Below are 22477 nucleotides of genomic sequence, written 5' to 3'. Positions count from 1 at the left end.
GTTATGCTATGGATGGTGTTCATCTCAAGGCTTGCGGCATGGGGCAGAGTTTCCCCTCTCAGTTATGCTATGGATGGTGTTCATCTCAAGGCTTGCGGCAAGGGCCAGAGTCTCCCCTCTCGGCTAGTTCCATGCTACGGATGGTGTTCATCTCAAGGCTTGCAGAATGGACCAGAGTCTCCCCTCTCAGTCAGTTCCATGCTACAGATGGTGTTCATCTCAAGGCCTGCGGCATGGGCCAGAGACTCCCCTCTCGGGTAGTTCCATGCTACGGATGGTGTTCATCTCAAGGCTCTCGGCATGGGCCAGAGTCTCCCCTCTCGGTTATGCTATGGATGGTGTTCATCTCAAGGCTCGTGGCATAGGCCAGAGTCTCCCCTCTCAGTTAGTTCCATGCTACGGATGGTGTTCATCTCAAGGCTTGCGGCATGGGCCAGAGTCTCCACTCTCAGTCAGTTCCATGCTACAGATGGTGTTCATGTCAAGGCCTGCGGCATGGGCCAGAGTCTCCCCTATCACTTAGTTCCATGCTACGGATGGTGTTCATCTCAAGGCCTGTGGCATGGGTCAGAGTCTCCCCTCTCGGATAGTTCAATGCTACAGATGGTGTTCATCTCAAGGCTTGCGCCATGGGGCAGAGTTTCCCCTCTTGGTTATGCTATGGATGGTGTTCATCTGAAGGCTTGCGGAACGGACCAGAGTCTCCCCTCTCAGTCAGTTCCATGCTACAGATGGTGTTCATCTCAAGGCCTGCGGCATGGGCCAGAGTCTCCCCTCTCGGTTATGTTATGGATGGTGTTCATCTCAAGGCTTGCGGCATGGGCCAGAGTCTCCCCTCTCGGCTAGTTCCATGCTACGGATGGTGTTCATCTCAAGGCTCGCGGCATGGGCCAGAGTCTCCCCTCTCGGTTATGTTATGGATGGCGTTCATCTCAAGGCCTGTGGCATGGGTCAGAGTCTACCCTCTCGGATAGTTCCATGCTACGGATGGTGTTCATCTCAAGGCTTGCGCCATGGGGCAGAGTTTCCCCTCTCGGTTATGCTATGGATGGTGTTCATCTCAAGGCTTGCGGCATGGGCCAGAGTCTCTCCTCTCGGATAGTTCCATGCTACGGATGGTGTTCATCTCAAGGCTTGCGCCATGGGGCAGAGTTTCCCCTCTCGGTTATGCTATGGATGGTGTTCATCTCAAGGCTTGCGGCATGGGCCAGAGTCTCCCCTCTCGGATAGTTCCATGCTACGGATGGTGTTCATCTCAAGGCTTGCGCCATGGGGCAGAGTTTCCCCTCTCGGTTATGCTATGGATGGTGTTCATCTCAAGGCTTGCGCCATGGGGCAGAGTTTCCCCTCTCGGTTATGCTACGGATGGTGTTCATCTGAAGGCTTGCGGAATGGACCAGAGTCTCCCCTCTCAGTCAGTTCCATGCTACAGATGGTGTTCATCTCAAGGCCTGCAGCATGGGCCAGAGACTCCCCTCTCGGCTAGTTCCATGCTACGGATGGTGTTCATCTGAAGGCTTGCGCCATGGGGCAGAGTTTCCCCTCTCGGTTATGCTATGGATGGTGTTCATCTCAAGGCTTGCGGCATGGGACAGAGTCTCTCCTCTCCGATAGTTCCATGCTACGGATGGTGTTCATCTCAAGGCCTGCAGCATGGGCCAGGCCAGCAATATTTTATCATCCAATCGGCAGGGCAGCCAATACATTCTACTTTTTTATTATTTTATTTTACTTTTTGGTATAGCACTCAGTGTCAAAAGCTAGTGAGCTAAGACCGCTCCAGAAAATATAAGCGAGGGGAAAGAGGGAGAATTAGGGAGGAAAGATGATATGAAAGCAGGTAGATAAAAATTCAAGGACTTCATGCAGGGTGGACCAGGCACATCTTCAATGCTCTTCCGAGCTGCGGATGGCCATGTGGCAGAAGCAAAATAATTGCAGAAAGTTTCAGAATACGGTGACATGAGGAAAAGAGAGATGTACCTTATATGTGCTCACTGGAAAATATCAAGTTTTGGGAAGCAGAACCTTGGTTAGGGCTGTTTGCGTGCTATACAAATGAAATAAATAAATAAGCAGTAAGGCCTTGATTAGGCAATGAGGCGACCAGCCTTGAAAGGTGTGAGGGCCATGAATAGAGTTGTGCTGTTCAGTAGCTACTAAGGCTTACATTGCACTGCCAGTTTTCTTAAGGTCAAAGATATTACCGCCATTATGATTTTTGAGCCCCTTGCAGTTTATACATAGTTTGGGCATGAGCCCAGCTTGGGCTCCAATGCAGAAAGCAAGTCTACCTAGAGCAAGGTCCAAGGACATCCTTCAACAAATCAATCGAGAATTGAGGAGCCAAGACGCCAGCCCCAGGTAATAGTAGGAAGATTTCCTTCAATTACAAATGAAAATTAAGTGTTGAAAATGACTCCCAGATGGGAATTGTAGAGATCTGGTAACAGGCCCCAAGAGTAGGCCCTCTAACCTGGAGGTAATAAAAGAGTTGCCAGCAATACAAAAGGGTCAGTCCATGACTAATTCATGAACCGCAGGGCCTTTTTGGAATTTGAGATGAATGTTATCACCATACATGTGGAAACCACCTTTGTAACTTCCAAGAACCTGTGCCAGTGGGGCCATGTATATGTAAAGCATGATTGGTGAGAAGACTGTATCATTATTCACGCCACATCTGATCAAAGTCATTCAATCAGCAGAATACAGTGTTATAATGGACTGTCAAAGGCTAAGGATAATCTGGAGGGGTGAGGCCCAGATGGAGCCTTCCCACTGGCATTAAGCAGCCCCTCCCTGATCTGCAGTAGATGTGGGCCTATATTGCGTGTGTCAGAAACCGGACTAAAAGGCACAGAGTAGCCAGTCTCGCTTGAGAGGAGTATGAGCAGCAAAGGACCGTCTGCATGTTTTCCACTTCAATTTTGTACGTGGGTTGAAACACATTGCATATCTAAAATCCATACCGGCTCTCTTGATGTTCAACACACCCAATGCAAACTAAAATCTTCTTATACCAAATCACTGGACCCTTCAGAGGGCTGGCATCCAAATTCTCTCCAGACCCTTTAGTAAAATAATATTAAAAGGGCATCATCCAGGATAGAAAAGTGTAGGGAAGAGTAAAGCATGTTTCACATGTTAAGAGCAATCTGTTCAATCATACACACTACTATTTCTACTCTTAGCAGTGTGTACCATGCATAGATATTACCATTTCTACTAATGGTAGTGAGTAACACTAGTATAAATTGCCATTTCTACTCATGGTAGTGGGTATCCATTTCTACTCATGGAAGTGTATGCCAAGAGTTACGTCAAATGTCTACCCATGGCAGTGTGTACCATGAGTATAAATGACCATGTCTACTCATGGAATTGTGTAACAGGAGTAGAAGTGACAATTTCTACTCGTGGAAGTGTGTATCATGAGTATAAAAGACCAATTCTACTCATGGCAGTGTATGCCATGAGTATAAATTACAATCTCTACACATGGTAGTGGGTACCATGAATAGAAGTGACCACTTTTACTTATCGCAGTGTGTACCATAAGTAGATATACAATTGAAAAAGTGAGGATGTGGAGGTCCATTCACCCGCCACAAGGGAAAGAAACTGCCCCCATGAACAGGACAGAGCAGAGCAAAGGTGCACAACATCACCTAAACGCTGCTCCTAAAACACTCACATATTCAAGAAATGAAATCTAAGGGAGACAAAAAAAACATACACCATGATAGCAACTGCAATAACAAGCAGGACAGCAGAAGTACTAGCATGGGCATTTTCTTATTATCATTTCCAATGTATTGTTTTTTTTTGTTGCCAAGAATGCATTTGCAAAATATTAAATTTAACAGTAAATGAACACATGCAGATCATATATCTCACTATAAAAATATATAGTACAAATTCCATTTAAATAACACATCATAACATCCAAAAAACCATTATATCATGTGGAGCACTTCTTTTCCATCCTATGGACACTGAATATACCTCCTTTTTAGGATCATATAATTTCACCTCTATATCACTGTGCTCCCCAATCTGAATTTGCATATTAAAGGAGGTTGCTCTGGTGCACCTCACAGGCTTTTGCCATGCCACCAATGCTACTCTTTCCTCTATGTTTATGACTAGAAGACTAGCCAATGCATTGAGATACAGAGATGAACATTGCGTAAGATGCCGCAGTGCACTAAGCAATGGGGCGCTGTTTACACACCCTAAGAGCTGGGCACCTGGATCACCACTTCTGCTTAGAAAGCCTTGACGTAATTTGAGTAGCCGCTTACCCCAGCAACTCGGCCTCCACATCTTCCATTAAGATGACCTCTATGTTATTTGTTCTTTTTTACATTTGCGCCCATAATCCTCCAGGTTCCAAGGTGCGCAGTATACATTTTTAAAGTAAAGTTGGTCTAGCCTGATCTCTTAAATGTATCAGTTAGAGGAGGGTGTTCCCCTGGGGACGTGGGACATGGCAACAAGGCCTCCCACCGAACGGGCATGACCAACAAGCAATGCAGTCAATTGGTTCAGTCTATAAGCTTTTGGATTTTGTCACCCCCTAGGACTGAAGACGATTGTTGGCGCCCTTATCCAGTCAGTTAAGAAACTAGCTGATGTGATGATCCTGACCGTCTTCTGCTTGAGTGTCTTTGCCCTCATAGGTCTTCAACTCTTCATGGGCAACCTGAGGCAAAAGTGCGTTCGGAATTACACCACGCTGAACGACACGGGCAACTTCACGTGGGACAACAGCAGCCAATGGGAAAGCTACGAGTCCTTCATCAATGATTCCAGTAAGTAGCTATTCTTTCAACTACAGAAGCTATGAGTATTTGCTACAATTGATTGGAGGGAATGCACGTGCCATGCAATGAGATTCTTTGGAGAGTTGACTGGCTTTACTATGATTGTTCTAAAATGGGTTTGACAGGTGCCGCGAGTGGACGGGAGCTCCAAACACATGTGCACGCTTACAGATAGCCAGGGCAATTGCCAATATCACTTAAGTGCTGGAGTGGGCGGAGCCTACAATGATTCCTTATTGGAATTCAGGGCGAACATAGACGCCCTGTATTCCTAACCTTCCAGCCATCAACCTTTCTAAAGGTACATTTGAACGGCACCTGAAATAATGTTATTTAAACAGCACTTGTAGCAATGTTGGCATTAACCTTTGTTTTGCACTTGGCACTTTAATCTGATTCCCCACTATTTGTATTTGCTGGTATTGAATTGCTATTCTGACTCAGAGGACATTGGGGCACCATTAATTGAATGATGTTGAATGTATAGAATGAAATGTTTGAATTCGAATGAATTGCTCTATATGTATTTAGCATCGCAATGTGTTCATTGTGCTGAGCAATATGTATGTACAGAGGCCTTTCTTTGCATTAATGTGAACGTCTTTTGCAACAAATAGACATTAGCTTCATTCTATACATGGTTTGGTGTTTGCAGTAGAAGATGTCTTAAAGTTAGAATGTACAGCTAAATGAATAACGATTCACGAAGCAATATCCCCCAGTTCTTGTATACATTTACAAACGAACAACTGCCCATTTTGTGCCCATAGCTACTTTTATGTGGTTCGTATATGGTGCACAGATGTGTATGCATTTATTTACCTGAAGGTTTTATATGCATGTAGAAAGACTGAGGGTGTCATTATCTTTGACTCAAACTATAGAAACACATGTGTAAGCTTTTTAGACGTTTTGATTAAAATCCAGGCCATTTTAAAGGTTTTGTCTTGCGGAGTGGGGGCAAAGATTGGAGTAACCGATTCCACCACCCCATCTGCTCAGCAGTTTAAATCAAATGTGTTTTTGCCAGCATGTGGTTTTCAGCTGGAAAGCATGGATTGGATTCCAATGGATTGGCTAGCTCCTGGGATATAGTGAATTCCATATAAATCCATATAAATGCCTCACACCTTAGGGACACAGCGGAAGGAATTTACACGTTGTAGAAATCTGAAACAGAGGTCAAGGAGCCAAATAGCCTTATAACTGATATTTGCCAAAAAAGAGACAACACGGAGTGGATTGTGGTATGCCAAATTCAAGGTAACTCAGCTTTATTGCAATGTAAACTGGGGGAAAAACAGGATTAACAGCCAAGCTCTCACTCAAGATTGTTCTCCCCATCTCAACAGGAAACAGCAATTTTTATCGACATTTTGATGTCACAGTTATGAAAACCTATCACTCCTTGTCATTGGCTCTCTATATAATTTTATATGTCCAATAAAAATGATTGGACAATCCTTTATCTATGATCCCACCCATAAACCATCCCATATGAATGTTCTACCTCATCATGCTTTAATATTATTGATAGACTCTAAATTACTTCTGGGGGTGAAATAAGACATGTGCTTATCGGTTAACATGCGGTCACACTTTCCATGAATTGGCTTCATGATGATATTTTTTATGTAGATGGAAGGAGAAGACCAGCATATTGCCATTGTTCTCAATTAAATAAAACAGCCTATGTTATGCCCGCTATGAGGCTTCTGAGTCTCAAGGATCTGTTCTTGCAAGAATAATCGTGCCATACTGTTCTTGACACATTTATAAATACTATTTTGTGAGTCATGCTACTTCCACCCTGTTAGGAGTTCATTGCGGCAATTACTTGTTTTTTTAGTCACATTGTGTTTCTCTGTCACACCTAGCCGATCGCTGAGACCTTTATCTGCCAACTACTTTTGAACTTCCTGGGATGTTCAGTTCGTCCCATAGACTTCAAATTGTCTGCCTTGTTGTCGCAACTTGATTTACCTTGACAGTTGGATGCACACAATGGTATCTTGTTCCACCATGTAGCCCTCCCCTATGGAGCCTTGGGTTTTCACATTCCTTGGAAGCAGCTATGTCCAGCTACCACAGCACTTTCCTGAATTAAATGTATTTGTTCACATAGCGTGCTTAACTGAATCCTCTCTTAAAGTGGCAGCGTTTAATTCTCTGCTGTGTTTGGTGTAGTTAAAATGGCAGCTGCTTGTCACGTTAGTTTCCTTTGCAGGACACATTTGTTTTCTATCTAACAAGTTCCTGATATATGTCTGAGTTGCAGGTCTTCATAATTCGAGAATTGTAAAATATTCACCAAGAGGCCAAAGTCATAACTAAAGGTGTCAGGCACAATCAAGCATAGCTGGCGTGGCAGGAACCCTCGCGTATTCAAGCCTGGCTAACTACTTTGCTGTCTACGTTATACCACATATTCGGTTTTGGGTCATAAAGACTATATATAAAAGTGAGTGTTACATTTATTGAGATGATGCATTATTCTTATTTGCACAAATGTTCTTTGTGCAGGATAAAATGTGTCCCAACAACACCGGAGAATGGATCCGCCAATGCAAGCGTGCCCATTCTTGGATTTGTGCAATTGCAGGAATAGGATCTAGTTAGTGGTCTTAGCATTGTCCATGTTCAGCGCATATCCAATTCTTAGTGTTCAGTCATTGGGCAACCCCCCACCCCACATAGTGCAGCCACGTTTTCCATCTCAAGATGTAAGTGAATAATCAATGCACGCAGGAGCCAATCCTGAACCCATGTTGCAGCCGCATCATGGAGCTCTCAACCCCCGTTTCACACCCATTTGCTAAGAAGTACATGAGCTTGTGCATCGTGTTATCATTTTCAGGATGTGCCAGTCAGGTTTATCTGGAAGTTTAAAGCTGCAATCTTCTTGTCCCCTCCAGGCCACTGTTCCTGCTCCATGTGTAGCAGAGAGTCTGTGCCTGGCTCTTGCTTATCTAGGAGGGTGACAGCCACACTCCTGGCAATGTGCAGATTCAATTTGTGAATCTCTTACATGGGACTGTGCCGCACATACATGTGCAGCACACAGCTGTGCAGGTATTCAGCAGCCTGGGTCATATTAATGAGTCTATATACTCATACCAGACGGAAAAAGGGCCAGGAATTCCAAATTTGGCAAAGAATAGAAAGAATCGGACATTTTTAAAACAAAACATTATTCCTTATGCGTAGCACGAAAATAATGCCGAACGATTCAGGCTTAATGTGCCAGTTCCGAGTGGCACAGCACAACATTTTGGGGCCTCCCTATGAGCCATGCTGATGGGACCCCATAGCCCCCAGCTTCGCAATAAATCACAGGTTGTGCCACACTCTGGGCCGATTTAGACTAGCACGCTTGCATAATGGACATGATCAGGCTGCTGCAGGGGCACAACGCACACTGCACTAGAAGGAATATATAAATATGTGTTTTAATGCATTATAAAGCACACTTTCTGAGAACAATTGGCTAAAAAGCCAGAGTGTGTGCAATTGATTGGTAGGTAACAGCAATCAAAAAATCCAATACATGCAAGTCACCAACAATGCACGGGAACATTATTTCTTTAGTTAATGTAATGCTTTGCTATTAAAAAAGCCATGCCACAATGAAAACATGTCGAACTGGCTGCACAATGTAGACCAGTCTAGACACATAATAACATTACAGTAAAACATGACTTGTCACATTAACACATACCAAGACTGGTTGCACGAAAATTGCAGTTGAAGCAATTACACTATGGTTATTGTATAACAGATGCCCAGAAACATATACAGTGTCACAGCAAGAAACAGCTAGACTGGCAGCACCCAAACAAAATATCATCTAATTATTGGTCTCCTCTATTTAATGTACCCATCAAATAGAGACGACCAATAATTAGATATATATGCAAAATGAGTCTCTCGCTTGTGTTACTAACCTCACAAACCTCACCTCACGCAAAGGAAGATTGATGATATGTCGTTGCTTGTGTTGTTTAATTTCAACTCAACACGTTTGTTTGGATACAACCATTTTTCTGTATTTGTTTTTATATTTTAGACAAGTGTCACATGCATGTATGAAATAAAATATGTGTATATTCATTTTGACCTGTTGCATCACTGCCTAATTCATATGTTGCAGATCTACAACCTAAGTGTGTAAAAGCAGGATCGCTTTTTGTGGAATCTTTTTGTCGGTAGAATCTATTTATGTCAACAAATGTATCAGACCTTGGGCTATGGGTATTAATGAGATTCCCTGGGAGCGAAAATAGCTCCTGGTGACCTTGGATATTATTAGATCACTGTATGGCCATCAACCATATGGATGGGGTTGAGGTGCTTGGAGGTTTTCTTGATTATGAACCTCTGGGTACATCTGACATAGCGAAGCTCTTCTTGAGCAGGTTGTGATTTTTCTGATCAACAATGTATTTCTCTTTGTAGACAGGTTTTCTGTGTACAAGGGATTGCCAAAGCTCATGCTGTGCACCAACATATGCACATTTCATGGTGGGCGACATGGACAAGAAGAGAGGACACAGTTGAGTACACAGAGCATGTTATTTCATGGCTCTAGTACATCAACAAGATCTTCCTCCTTTGGGGGGTGGACGGTCATCTTTGGGGCAGCAACCCATCTTTTTTTAAATCCTATGAAATACATGAAATACATCTGCAATTTACCTATAAATGTTGTTACGGGACCATTAACTAGCGTGATCTCACATTAAAGGTCTGTAAATGTAAGTTGGCGACCACACTATATTGGAAACCAAATACATTTGATACACTTCGCAATGCAAGAAGTGAATATCTTAAAACCACAAAATGGAGCATTCGCTATTGTGAACTCCTTGTGATATCTTTTATTGAATTTAATTTATTTATTTATTTTATTTATTGGCTTGAAGGAATTGCACCGTAGAGAGGATTTGGATTTTGCATGTGTAATAGCTTTAGAGAGGAAGACTATCCTCAGTGCTGTATTACTAAGGCTATAAAGATGGTCATAACTATACTGGTACACGTCGTAAGAAAACAGGAGGGCAGCATTCTGTGATTGAAAATTGGCTTTACCTTCCAATAGAACGGGCTGTCTAGAATTGTAATAAGGCACTTCAAAATTCTACACAAAGATGAAAAGGCAAAACTGGTGGTATGGGAGTCTCTGTCTTATGCATTTAGTACATTGTCTCCTTGGAAGGAGAAACTGGTACGTAGCAACTTTTGGCGTACAGAGAAAACGGTGGGATCCTACACATGCAACAATTGGGATTTGTAAATTTGGCATGACTATGATCTAGGTGCATAAGGATGAGGATACAGGCAGAACATGCTACATTTCTCAGTTCATTAATTGCAATTCTGCGTACATTGCCTGTATGCCAGTGGTCTTCAAAGTGTGGTGCCCGTGACACAAGTCATATGCTGGGAGCAAAATCCATCGGCTTAAGCTATTAATCCATTGAGTGAACGGAGGATAGCACAAGGACAACGCGCTGGTCTTGGGAACAAGTCCACAAAGAGCAACAGAGGTTAAAATCCTGGATCTGCGCTTTAAAATCGTACTCAGTTACGGTATTAGGTGCGTTATAAAGAAAAACAATAAAATAAATTTAAAAATCTGCAGATTCAGGAGCATCTACTTTTAAGCAACAAAATTGACAAACAGTATCCGCTGACAATACATTTTGCAGAATCCCACTAACCGGAATGTGTTGGTCCCCAGAGCATTTTTGACTGGGCAATAAGGAATGAACATTGAGAGGGAGTGGGTGGCATGACTTTATGAATTAATTTTCAAATATTACAGCAGAAAGGGTGCAACATCCATGCACACCTTAATCTGTTTCTAGAGGGCTGCCCATTAAGGTTGATGCAGTAAGAGTACTAGATGTGCTATTAGTAGTGTGGCTCAGTGGTACCCGTTGTATTATTATTTTTATCTAAATGTGCCAGCTGAGGCAGGAAGAATTATTTATGGACGAAGTTTAGGAACAGGTGTGTTTTGCGATTAATCATGCAATTACACTTCCCGCTAGCGTTCTGCTACGATGGGGCTGCTTCATTAATTGGCTCCCTCATTTGAACTTGGAATAGCACGATTTATATTATAATATGCATTTTACTATGATTTAAGATACTGCCTTAAGATGGCCACCATTTCTGTATCCACTGCGCATGCGACTGGGATTGGAAAGTGTGTAGTTTTAACATCTGCGTGTCACACTCTCCCCTCGGGAAAGTTCCCGCCAGTGAAACATTTCCGGTCTGCTGGTCTCGCCCAGGTGGCTGACAAGTGCTGAACCTTTTTAGAGCATTTTGTATTGATTCAATTCCTAGTCATTTAGTCTCCCCAGAGTGCCTCTCATGCTTGTGATTTTATAGAATTGTAGGTGGGAATTGTAATCAGGTCCCAGAGTGTTTTGCTAGATAGAAGTTAGATTAATAAAGTTGGTGCGTAGCACAGATCGGACACAGCAACGCTCACTTGGATATGACCTGAGGTGAACTGATGCACGGAGGTTTCTCTATGTGATTGCATGAGATTAATTTTATTATTCTTGGAACCCAATAAATATTCGAAAATTGATTTTATTCTGAAAGATACAAAAATCCGGTGGGAGAAGTGTACCAAAAAACGTAGTGGCACTGTGGTCTCGGCAGGGGAGAGGGCAGGCGGAAGCCTAGTGCAACATGTGACAAGTTGCGGCCAGGGACTTGAAATAGTCTAAGTGACTAGGAACTAAGGGTCCTATTACAGCTTTACACTTGCACAGGACACGAATGGGCACATCCGCTGTATAGAATGGTGAATATGGGCGTAAAAAGTAGAGGAATGGTGAACAGAAAATATTAAAGGTAGTGGAAGACTGCTCCCGACCGTTCCCGCTCACTTCGATCACTGCAAAAATCTTGCAATCTCTAACAGCGAGGATAAACACATTGAACTTATTCTACCCAAGCAATTACTCTTTGATGTGAAGGGTAGATCCAAATAGTCTGTCTAATAAAATATGAGCCCAGCGTGTAACATTTGAAATGGACCCCCATTTAATGCCAACCACAATCATGTAGAAAGGGCCTTTTTAGCCTGGGAAATCCTAAAACAGGCTCTAAGGTATATCAAAAATAGATATCTCTGTGAGAAAAGGGAATTGGGGGATTTGATGGGCATGCATGACATTTTAAAGGAATTGGAAATTAAAGCAATGCAACTCGGTAATTGGTGGTTTCCTGAACTTCACTTTGTGCATGGTCAATTTGCTCTGCCTATATTTGCTAGTTCAATTTAAAAAAAAAGATATACACAACGAGATGTATACGGGAGCATGGGGGAACCCCCATAAAAGAAAACAATCGTACCACTAAACACAGGTTGACCAAACTTACCACACAAAAACTGAGGCGGGCAAAACCAAAACCCTACTCAGGGAGAAATGGTAGGTTACTGGCGTGCACATTTAATTCAAATGGATGATAATCAAGCAATTTGCGATATTAAGAGCTCTGGAGCAATCTTTGCTTCCGATAACTGATAGGCCAGACATTCAACAGATGTCAATGAAATCAGCTGTCTTTTCTCCTGGGTCCCAATTTCAACCATAAACCACATTAGTAAATATATGATGGATGGCTAAGCATCCGTAACTGACACACTGACAACTGATTTCTATAAATAAAATAAACAATTTCTTCAATTCTGTTGGATGTTTACAATGACATCTAAATGAGTCCCAGCACGAAGGTGTGTTCCTTGTTCAGTCGGTTCCATGTCTTTATAACGAATACAAAAATAACAAAAACTCTTTCAGTGAAATAAAAATAACAAAAAAAGTAGAATGTTTTTCTCTTTTTTAATTTGCCCCCCCAATCTCCCCATTCCCCCAGCTTTATTAGCCACCCCTAATTCCCCCACCCTTTTTATTCCCTCAACTCCACCCCCATATATTTTACCAAAAAAACTTGACATTTGTTTTCGTTATTTATGTTTCACTGAAAAAGCGTTTCGTTATTTTATTTTTCGTTATTAACACTTTATACCGTTCAGTCCGTCCAAGCCTGGACGAGATTCACAATTTCCATGAATAACTTAGATCTTACATTTTTTACTCCAATTTAGACAGAAATATTACATTTAATCTCAAAGACACTTTTCAGTAAAGCACAAACACATTTGGTATACGTACAAAGGGGTTCTATAATGTTAGAAAACATATTATTGTGCACTACACGCCACCTGCCAGCTTAGCTGGTGTAAAAAGCAGGCGGATTCCATAGACATCCAGAGTAGTTGCGGGAGCACTGAAATGTCTTGTTGGCATAAATACAAGCTCCAAACCTGATCAGCACTCCTACTGAGTTTCTATAAGGAAAACCTGTCCGTTATTGTTAATAGTTAGAGATATGAACTGTAATGATGCATTTTATGATGCTGTTTCAACACTACTGTCTTACTATCTAACAAGCAAAACATTTATGAAAGAGGAAAAGCAATTATGTGCTCTTCCACCCCATCTGCTTGACCTAAGCTTTGGACCTCTGCATTATCGATGTACAGTTATAATAAAATTAGATGGATCCCAATAGGTCTATCTGGGTCTGAAGCCTGTATGTGGTGGCCTGTACGGTGGTGTGGAACTTCCAGTTCTTCATGGAAGGCCATGCTGCCAGGGGCATTGTGGTGGCATGGGTTGCTGGTGTCACGCTTGGTGACATTGGGATCTGCTTGATGCTCAGGGCATCATGAACAACGCAGCACTCCAGGAATTTGTGGTAGCAGCATCAGGGCGTGGAGCTTCTGCACCGTTATGCCCATTGAGTGGTCCATCTGCAGTTGCAGCCACATGTGGGGCAGGTACCTGGTAGATAGTATGTGCATTGTTGTAAGAAGATAGCGAGCACCTGTGGGTATCGCTAACATGGTGTGGCTTGTAAATCATTATTCTGCTATAGCCAGTAAATCAAGGCAGAGTTTTTAAGTGGTCGAAGGCTCGATGGCGGTGCATTGTAACTCTTCTGCTCTCTATATTTGCTGCAGGATTCCTAGATAGTAATTTCCTTATTTGATTGGCCTCTGAGGCACATGCCTGTTTCCATCAATAGTGCAGGTTTAGTTTTAGCTTTTGGTTTTTTCATTCATGGGATACCTACACTAGTTGCAGCTTGCTTTCCACTTAGTTTGCATTCATAGTAGGTAGGTTGTTAAGGGAAATGGCAATGCGCTACTACAGAAAAAGTGAGATGGTGACACTGGTGCTGACTATTAGGCTGTTAAGTGTGAATGATGTGATGGTAGCCATTTTCTCGGCAGGATCACCCAATACTGGCATCAATAGATGTATTGGAGATTGTCGTCTTCCTTGACAGTCAATTAGACAAAAATAGCTTTGGAGGATCAGGAAGCTCGATAATGATGGGTGACCCCTAAAGTAAGAGGCAGAGTACATTATTTTTGTTTAGGAATTTGTATGGACACCTAGTTCATATAACTGATGTTGTCCACATAGATGAAGCAAGTAAATCAGATCTCTAAAGGTAACTAACCCTAAACATTTCAGCGACGGCCTAGAAGAAGACACGCAACACACATTTTTCCTAGGCATGCAGGCTGGGGTACTGCATGCTTGAATGTGCCCAAGGGGTGCTCTTGTGCCTCCCGAAACATTCTGGACCTCCTTGGGCAGCGCAAAGGAAGCGCTTGGGTGCCTATGGGCATGCCCTTGGAAACCAAGACGTGCTCCCTGTTTCCTGGTTCCTATTGTGGGCTGCGTGAGAGCCGGTTGGCCATCGTGACAGGCAGACTCCAGGCCAGGGCTGCAAGTAAGAAAGATAACGTATGTAATTATGCATATATGCATGTATGACTACCTGGGTTTATACCTGTAAGTGTGCACACGTGAATGCGAGAGTGTATGTTATGAATGCATGTGTGAATGAATGAGAGCATGTATATTGTTTGGGTGCATGTGTGAATGTGAGAGTGTATGAATGCAGTATGGGCGCACATCTCGATAAGAGAGAGAATGCGTATGCATGAATGGTGTGTAATGTGTTGTGAGTCTGCTTTGACAGATTCGACTGAAGGACATATTTTATTACTGAGGCTTCGCATTTGTTAATGAACATAAAGGGTAAAGTGTGTCTGATGTGTTTTTTAAGTTCAGAAGGGCATATTGTAGCTTGGCATTTGTATTGGCTTATCAATCATAAGGCAAACATGATAAGTGCTAATACTTGAATAGACTGGCCTACAATGGTGCATCCACTCAAAATATATATTGTTACTGTAGCATGGCATTTATCACTATGCATCAAGGTTAAACGAAATGTGATAAGTGTTATTAATTGGCTTGTGTATCCTACATTGGTTCAGCCAACCAGGAAATATATATTACTGTGGCATGACATTTAAACAAGATAAGTGTTATTAAATGGCTAGACTGGCCCAAATGAGTGCAGTCAGTCTGGAAATATTTTTTTACTGTGGCGTGACATTTTTTTACGGGGCATCAAAGGTAAAGCCTGCATGATGGTTGTTATTGTTACATTGCTAGACTGGCCTACATTGGTGTGATTCATGCAGTCTGCACACACCTGTGTCTCGTGTGTTATGACAATTTCATGAATATGTATGGGTTACGAATTTGAATATTGACAAAGGTGCGAGGTTCATAGGGCAGGTGGCCGTGTAGTTCATTGAAATCCCACTTTTTCCCTATAAACCTGGGAGATAAGAACAAGCAGTATGTGCTCTAATAGGATGAGCCGGCACATGTGACAGGGGTCACTCAATTATACTCTGTGTGATATGTAAAAAAAAGCAACTACCGAAAAGGAACAAGCATAGGGAATGATAAAACACATTCAAGACAAGTCCTTTAAATCTACAGCAGTGTCAGAAATATTGTCATGCTCTGTGTGCAGGGACTAACTATGCTCATTTTATTTTATGGTTCTCTTATTGAAGCTAATAATTAAAAATAGTGGCCAGCAACCAACTACAGATGAAAAGGCCCAGGACACTTACCTGGGCCCCACTGCCACTTCTAACCGCCTGAGCCATGCCACTGTGCTACTGTGCTACCTGGACGCTGTATGGAAAAGCAAGTCTGTAGACATGACAAGAAGGAACCTAATGACCTGAATACTGTTCTCCAAAGAGGGAAATTCAGAAACCAAGTCAGAATCCAGCTATTATGGTGACCAGCGACCCACTGCAACCACCCAGGCCACTTTTACCTGCCATATCACATCCTCATTGCTGACCCCTAAAACCAGTCCATCCAGCTCCCTACAGCAGATTCCAACAAAGTTCAAGTTACCATCCACGGCCCACAGCAGCGTAACCAAGCCTTGCAGCTAACACAGTCTGGGTAGCCGTCAAGCAGTGCAGCCTCGACATTGTATTACTGGCCCTTGACTCATCTGTTGCCCAGGCAGCTTTCAGCTTAACACTTCTGGACCTCAGCCCATGAGAGCATTGGGCAAACGAGTAACTCATTTGCCACTCACGTTTATCCATCTTTACTTACCCTGTACTTGATTATCGCATGCTGTTCTTTCCTCCTCATCCAATGTGTGTTTCTCGTCAAGTAATTGCCCTCATGTATTCCTGCATTTCTATTTAACACTGCAGGACTAGTCTCCTTTTAAGCCCTTCTCGTCCACTTGACTTCTTGCTTCCCTTTCTTTACTCCACCGCTATTCCTCCATTTCTTCGGGAACCAGGTCTAAGCTGTGGACATTCCATGACCCCCCTCTTTCCTCTCAATATTCGTTACCTCTTCTCCCCCGCCCCTCCTAGTCAGGATAAAAATGCAGCCTTGGGGCTCCGCGGTGAACCTCCCCTGACCTTTTGTACCTCTGCTCCTTCCACTCCTCAGTTCACAGCTTTCCTCTTCTTTGAAATGATATTCAATTGCAAAGTGGCGAGTCAATAAAACACAAAATAAATCAAAATCATGACACTGTGCAGCCTTCAATAGATATAGAAAGCGTGCGTTTAATTGGTCGGTTCAGGTAGTTAACTGCAGTGCATTGCTTGACAATGCTCATTACAATGTCCAGCATTCAAGCCTTAGGTTGTAGTTAGTAATAGCTCATTCAATCTCCACCTGCTTCAGACATTTCTGAATTCTTGTATCCGAATGGATCCTTTCAGGGTGTCACTTTCTAACATCATATGTTCACTTGAACGAGCGCATATCTTGTCATTTAATAATCGCATTGTAATGCACCTGTTCTGGTGTCTGATGATTTTCCCATTGAGGGTTCCAATTAGGCGAACGATATATATGCATACATAGTAATGTAATAGGTTTAGTGTAACGTATGCGAGACCTGGATAGTGTGACCGGCTTATTTTGTGAAGATGCGATATTTCTTCTTACTATTAATGAATAGTTGGCACAGAAAATGCATTTTGTTGCTGCTTCGTGGTGATTTCAGGGGGCATCATGGCTCATGCCCTCTTGCTGAGGTGTCCGTCTTGAGGGGGGTTATCCAGGACATGATGTGATGTCTGTTGTCACCAGCATCCCGTGAAGTAAGCAGTGCTTCAGAGTCATTTGTTTATTTATTTGGCAACTAGTTAAGTTCCTGTTCATTTTAAGCTGGTGTCTGTGAGTCTGAGTAGTAAACCTATTGTATGTCCCGGTGCTCACGTGTCCTGCCGCAGGGATGATATCATTGGGCATATAGCAAGGTTCATTGTCACAGGTCCATTGTCATTAGGTTTGAGAGTGGCCAATCTCTAGGTCAGTCTCATCCTTGTGTGAGGAGTCACTATTGGCATTAATTTCCGCCTGGCTGCCTAGAACAGTGCTCCGTGATGATCATGAGGTCAGGTGGTCCTCCTAGAATGAAGTCACCTGGTCATAGTGTTCCAGAGGTTGGTGGCCATAACAGCAAGGCAATGCTGCCTCACTGGATCACAATTTCTGTGCAAGGACATGTGGGCCGAACGACCTCTAAACCCAATCCCTGGGCGATGCAGAGGATTTTGCTCTGGATCCCCCTTCTAACTGGAAGCCAACGAATGTTCCACAGCGCTGGAGTGATGTGTTTCCGTAGGCTTTGCCCGAGCAGTAGTCTGGCAGCTGTGCTATGTCTACTCTGCAGCCAGTTTACCTGGAAGTCTGGGAGTCCGATCCAGAAGCTTTGGCATAGTGCAATCAAAGGAGAACAAGTGCAAAGACTTTGAGGGTTCTTTTTAGAAGTAACAAGTGTAACATGATATGCCCGGCCAATCTAAAATGGAAGAAGAGATGTTCACTTTTGACTTGTGGCTCCAGGGTAAGAAAGTTCACAAAATTTCCAAAACTTTTGATCATTTTGTTGTTCTGAGGGCAGTGTCCCCTGTGTTCTGGCAATGGATTGGCATGGCCTGTGTTGTTTTCATTGAGTAGTTCATACTTTTCATTTGGTTTGGGCTGAGCTGAAATCTGTTCTGGTCATCCATGGATCTGTTAAACAATAGCTTTAAGCTGAGCCCAATTGGCAATTTCAGGTAAGGTACCTTTAGTTGTTTCAGAAAAGTCTTTCTTTGCTAATGATGCCCATTGGCGTGGCCATGTACATGTTGAAGAGGAGGGGCGAGAGGCTGGTTCCCCGTGGGACACTGCATTTGATGTTACTGCGGTTGGATTAAGTGGGTAATGTAGATGAGTTGCAATCAGTTGCAGAGAAGTTAAAGTACAATGTTCCCGCATAGCACAGCTAGCTCCAGCCCTGATCAGTCAGGCAGTTAGGCCGTGTTCATATGGGAATTTCATGGCTCATTATATCAAATGCACTGATGGATGGCCCTTCTTTTGAGGCACACACAACAAATAAGAAGACATACTTTAGGGGACTTGCTTTTGCTATCGAACAAATAAATAAAAGGGCCAATCATTGTAATATGCGTGAATATGGGGCACAGTCTTTAACCTGGCACTTAGTTTCAGCTTGTTTTCACCTGTTCTTTATTCAAGCATTGTTATAGAGTAACTGGCCCACTGACATCCATGATTATGATTGGTTATTTATAAGGCACTTAATACCCAGATGTTTCTAAGTGTGGACCCAGGGATCGAACCTGTGTTGCTCCGCATCATCTTGCTTCCAAGGCGAGCCCATTGCCCCTGAGCTAACCTCCCCAGACCATAGACCCCAGTGGGTTTATTGAGTGAATCCCAAAGCGAAATACAGACTGCAGTTCAGTGATTGAGATGCCGTGCACATGATGAATTGAGATTCCGCAGCCCATTTTAGGGGCACAGCTGAAATACAGACCAATGGATCAAACTGCTGAGGGAACATTTGATCTGTCAAAGAGATCACTCCATCCGCGATGTAGAGGTGAAGCAGGCCTCGCATAGGAACTACAGCTCCCATGCGTTGCTACTTTTGTGCACTGTAGCTGTCAATAACTTTTAGCACTCCTGAGTGATGGTGGGGGACCGCACTCCCCACCAATATATGATATGATTGGTTATTTATAATGCGCTTAATACCCAGAGGTTTCTAGGCACAGACCCGGGGATCGAACCTGTGTTGCTCCGCGTCGTCTTGCTTCCAAGGCGAGCATGTTGCCGCTGAGCTATCCTCCCAAGATGATATGGCATTTATAATGTGCCTATACACAAGTGTTTCTAGCACATGCATATGGAGACATTGAGGGTGGCCGACACTTTAGAAGGATGCCAAATTATATTTTACTTTGCGGAGTACGAGGACATTGAAAAATCATTTCTAAAAGGTGGTTTGGCATCAGCGTAACAGCAAAATGACTTTACAGATACAAAATAATTGCAACAGTGGAGGTATTCCAGTCCATTGCTGAAGTTGGACTCATCTTGGCTAGGAAAAAGGTTTTGCCCTATATGAAAATTTGGTTAAGAAATTATTGATTAATCGTTTTGACCTTTGTACAATGTTTAGTATAGACACAAAGGGAGGAATCATTTTGTTTTTCTAAACTTTCTTTTTACATTTTTTTTGTTATATATGTCCCAAATAAGAAACAAGTTGGGCACGAAGCAGTGCAGATGTGCCTTTTAGCAGTTTGGGGTAAATCAGTCTAGTTCATTTTTTTTTTTTATTTGGAGGAGAAGGAGGTGCCGCCCAAGTTTTAAAAACCTGTTATATATCTCCTTGGTGTGTTGAAGCAACTGAGGCTTTTCAGGAATGAAAAGTTGTCATCTATTTCTTCATCGTTGTGAACCATACCCATGGCAATTTTGTGGTAATTTGGTAGTAATTTTGCAATAAGTATGTGGTAAATTAATTTGAGAACAATATATTCATTTTTCAGAATATATGCTAAAACATCATTGGGGTACATTTTCAACAAATGTTAATTGTATGCATGTTACCACAAATGTTGTCACTTAACATTTACAAAACAGAGTTTAAAAGGAAAGAACAAAATCAGGCGAAATCACCTTTAATCTGTACTTTTGCTTTCTGTTTTTTTGTCACCTGCACATTATGCTTTGTAGACGGCATTTACAATGGATTCCTATGACATTCACCTCTTTTAGCAGGTGCTAAAACAGGCAGATTCCGTAGGAATTCATTGGTTTAATGCCTGCATGAAAATCTCTTGCTGGCATTAAGCCATGTGCTCTTTGAAGTTGGAGAAGAAAAGCATGGTGGAAAGGCGGCAAAGTTAATTCCATCTCATGCTCCTTTTTAAAAGCCGAATGCGACTAAAATGCCCTGTAAGTGTAAGTGTAAGGCATACATGGCTAACACCTTGCTGTTACACCTTACTTTTGTGCAGCATAACTTGCCAAATGTCCCCCTTCCTTATGCCTTCTTATTGCAAAGTGCCACTGGTCACGGGCAGCAGGTCACAAACCCGGAACGGGAAAAAAATCCCATGGTGTCTGACCTAGACACATACCGATAATATTGAGTATGACATCTGTGATGATATGAAAGGGAACAACGTGATTACCGCAGGTGGTGTGAGATCTGGCGTAACAAACCCCTTGACATCCAGTGAAAAAGTTTAGTTAAAAGGAAATTAAGTTGAAAGTGCTCAGTGCAACAAAACCTTTGTAATTCAGTGAGTATATATGAGTTCAACTGACATTAAGGTGATGGTTTAACACAACTTAACACTTGAAATTTGACAAGTGTTGATAACTATGCAACCTTAACTCTGAGCCCCACACTGCACAGCCCATGAGCACACAAATGACATCACTGATGACATAACATATGACATCACCTATGATGTCACTTATCACATCACTTATTACATTGGTGGGCTCCTGGGTTGCATAACAGCGACTCAAGGTTCGGGTGGAATAGCTGACAACACTAGTCGAAAGTCAAATTTTTAGTTGTGTTGAACCATCACCTTAACAACACTTCAGCAAAACAAATTACAGTGAATGTAAAGGGTTTTGTTGCATTGAACCATATCAACTTACCTTTAACCTTGTCTAAAGTTGTTTCCCTGAATGTATATATATATCATAAATATATATATATATATATATACATATATATATATATATATATATATATATATATATTTATATACATGTATATATATATATATATATATATATATATATATATATATATATATATTGATACACACCTAAATACCTTACATGTTAGTTTATTACATGGTTGTATATATTCTTGTTTCATCATTGTAATAATTAATCTTTTATAACGCCCTTCAACCAGAGACTAAGCTCTAAGCGCAGGATCGGGATGCGGAAACCTGTGTTGCTCTGCACTGTCTTGCTTCCAAGACAAACTCTTTGCCTCTGAGCTATTCTCACGGCTCATGCACTATATTTACACAAGCTGCACCATTTTATTGGAAGCATCTATGGTATAAATCCAAATAAACTTTAAATTTTAAAAAAAATACTTTTCAAGAAAATAATCAAGGCAATATTTTCAAACAACTGTAGTCGCTATGCTGTCACATGTGCATGCTTGGCTCCACAAGGAAAACACGTGCCGTGCTGTCTGCAAAGCTACCCCCCCACGAAATGAACTAAATGCAGGGTTTGAAATTGAGGGGAGCTATTTAGCTCCTGCTTCCAGCACATTAGATCCTGGGTAGCTTGAAATCAACAGGAGCGACCTTTGGCTCCTAGGGCCAATTGGTGCCTTCAAAACATGTAGACACCCAGGAGCTGGTTTTAGCTCCTCCTCTCGAATCTCAATTACAAACCCTGTAAATGTGGGACATGATCACCATTACATGTGGTTTGTGCTTTGAGGGTCCATTTTGAATGTCCCGACTCAGCTTTCCATTTCTCTTTGTCTCATTTTAGCACTAACTATATCCATTATTCAGTTAATGTCCTGTGGTCACTGGTGCTCTTTCACGGTCCCCGGGTCCATCTGCTGCTCTCCACATCACACGCCCCTCCACTCAGCTGCTACCCCTGTATGGATGAGGGATAGAGGAACGCACGGGTGTTGATTTCGGCATGGACAGTTATTAAATATCCAGGGAATTTAGCACCCACCCACATGTTCATGTGCCCCTGGGCAGGGGGGACACTTTGGATCAGGCTAAGAAGACATTTCCAAAGAACACTACAGACCTTAATGGACACTTGCCTCTCCTCTTAAGGGCCACCTGAGATCAGGGCAGAGCTGTCTACCACCCT

General features: G+C 42.5%; 1 protein-coding gene across 6 annotated transcripts in view; it reads left to right on the top strand.

The window, feature by feature from the left end:
• LOC138569611 (sodium channel protein type 5 subunit alpha-like) overlaps nt 1-22477 on the top strand; it is a 1199462-nt gene that overhangs the window by 431252 nt on the left and 745733 nt on the right. For all 6 annotated transcript variants that reach the window (XM_069647738.1, XM_069647737.1, XM_069647740.1 and 3 more), the window contains exon 7: nt 4587-4817. In XM_069647738.1, the coding sequence (XP_069503839.1) occupies nt 4587-4817 (231 nt within the window). The remainder of the gene's footprint in view (nt 1-4586; nt 4818-22477) is intronic.

This window comes from Ambystoma mexicanum, chromosome 2q (assembly GCF_040938575.1).
Source record: "Ambystoma mexicanum isolate Mex_15411 chromosome 2q, UKY_AmexF1_1, whole genome shotgun sequence".
In the NCBI taxonomy this organism is placed as follows: domain Eukaryota; kingdom Metazoa; phylum Chordata; class Amphibia; order Caudata; family Ambystomatidae; genus Ambystoma; species Ambystoma mexicanum.
Note: the sequence above shows the minus strand (reverse complement) of the source record. Positions and strands in the feature narration are given on the sequence as shown.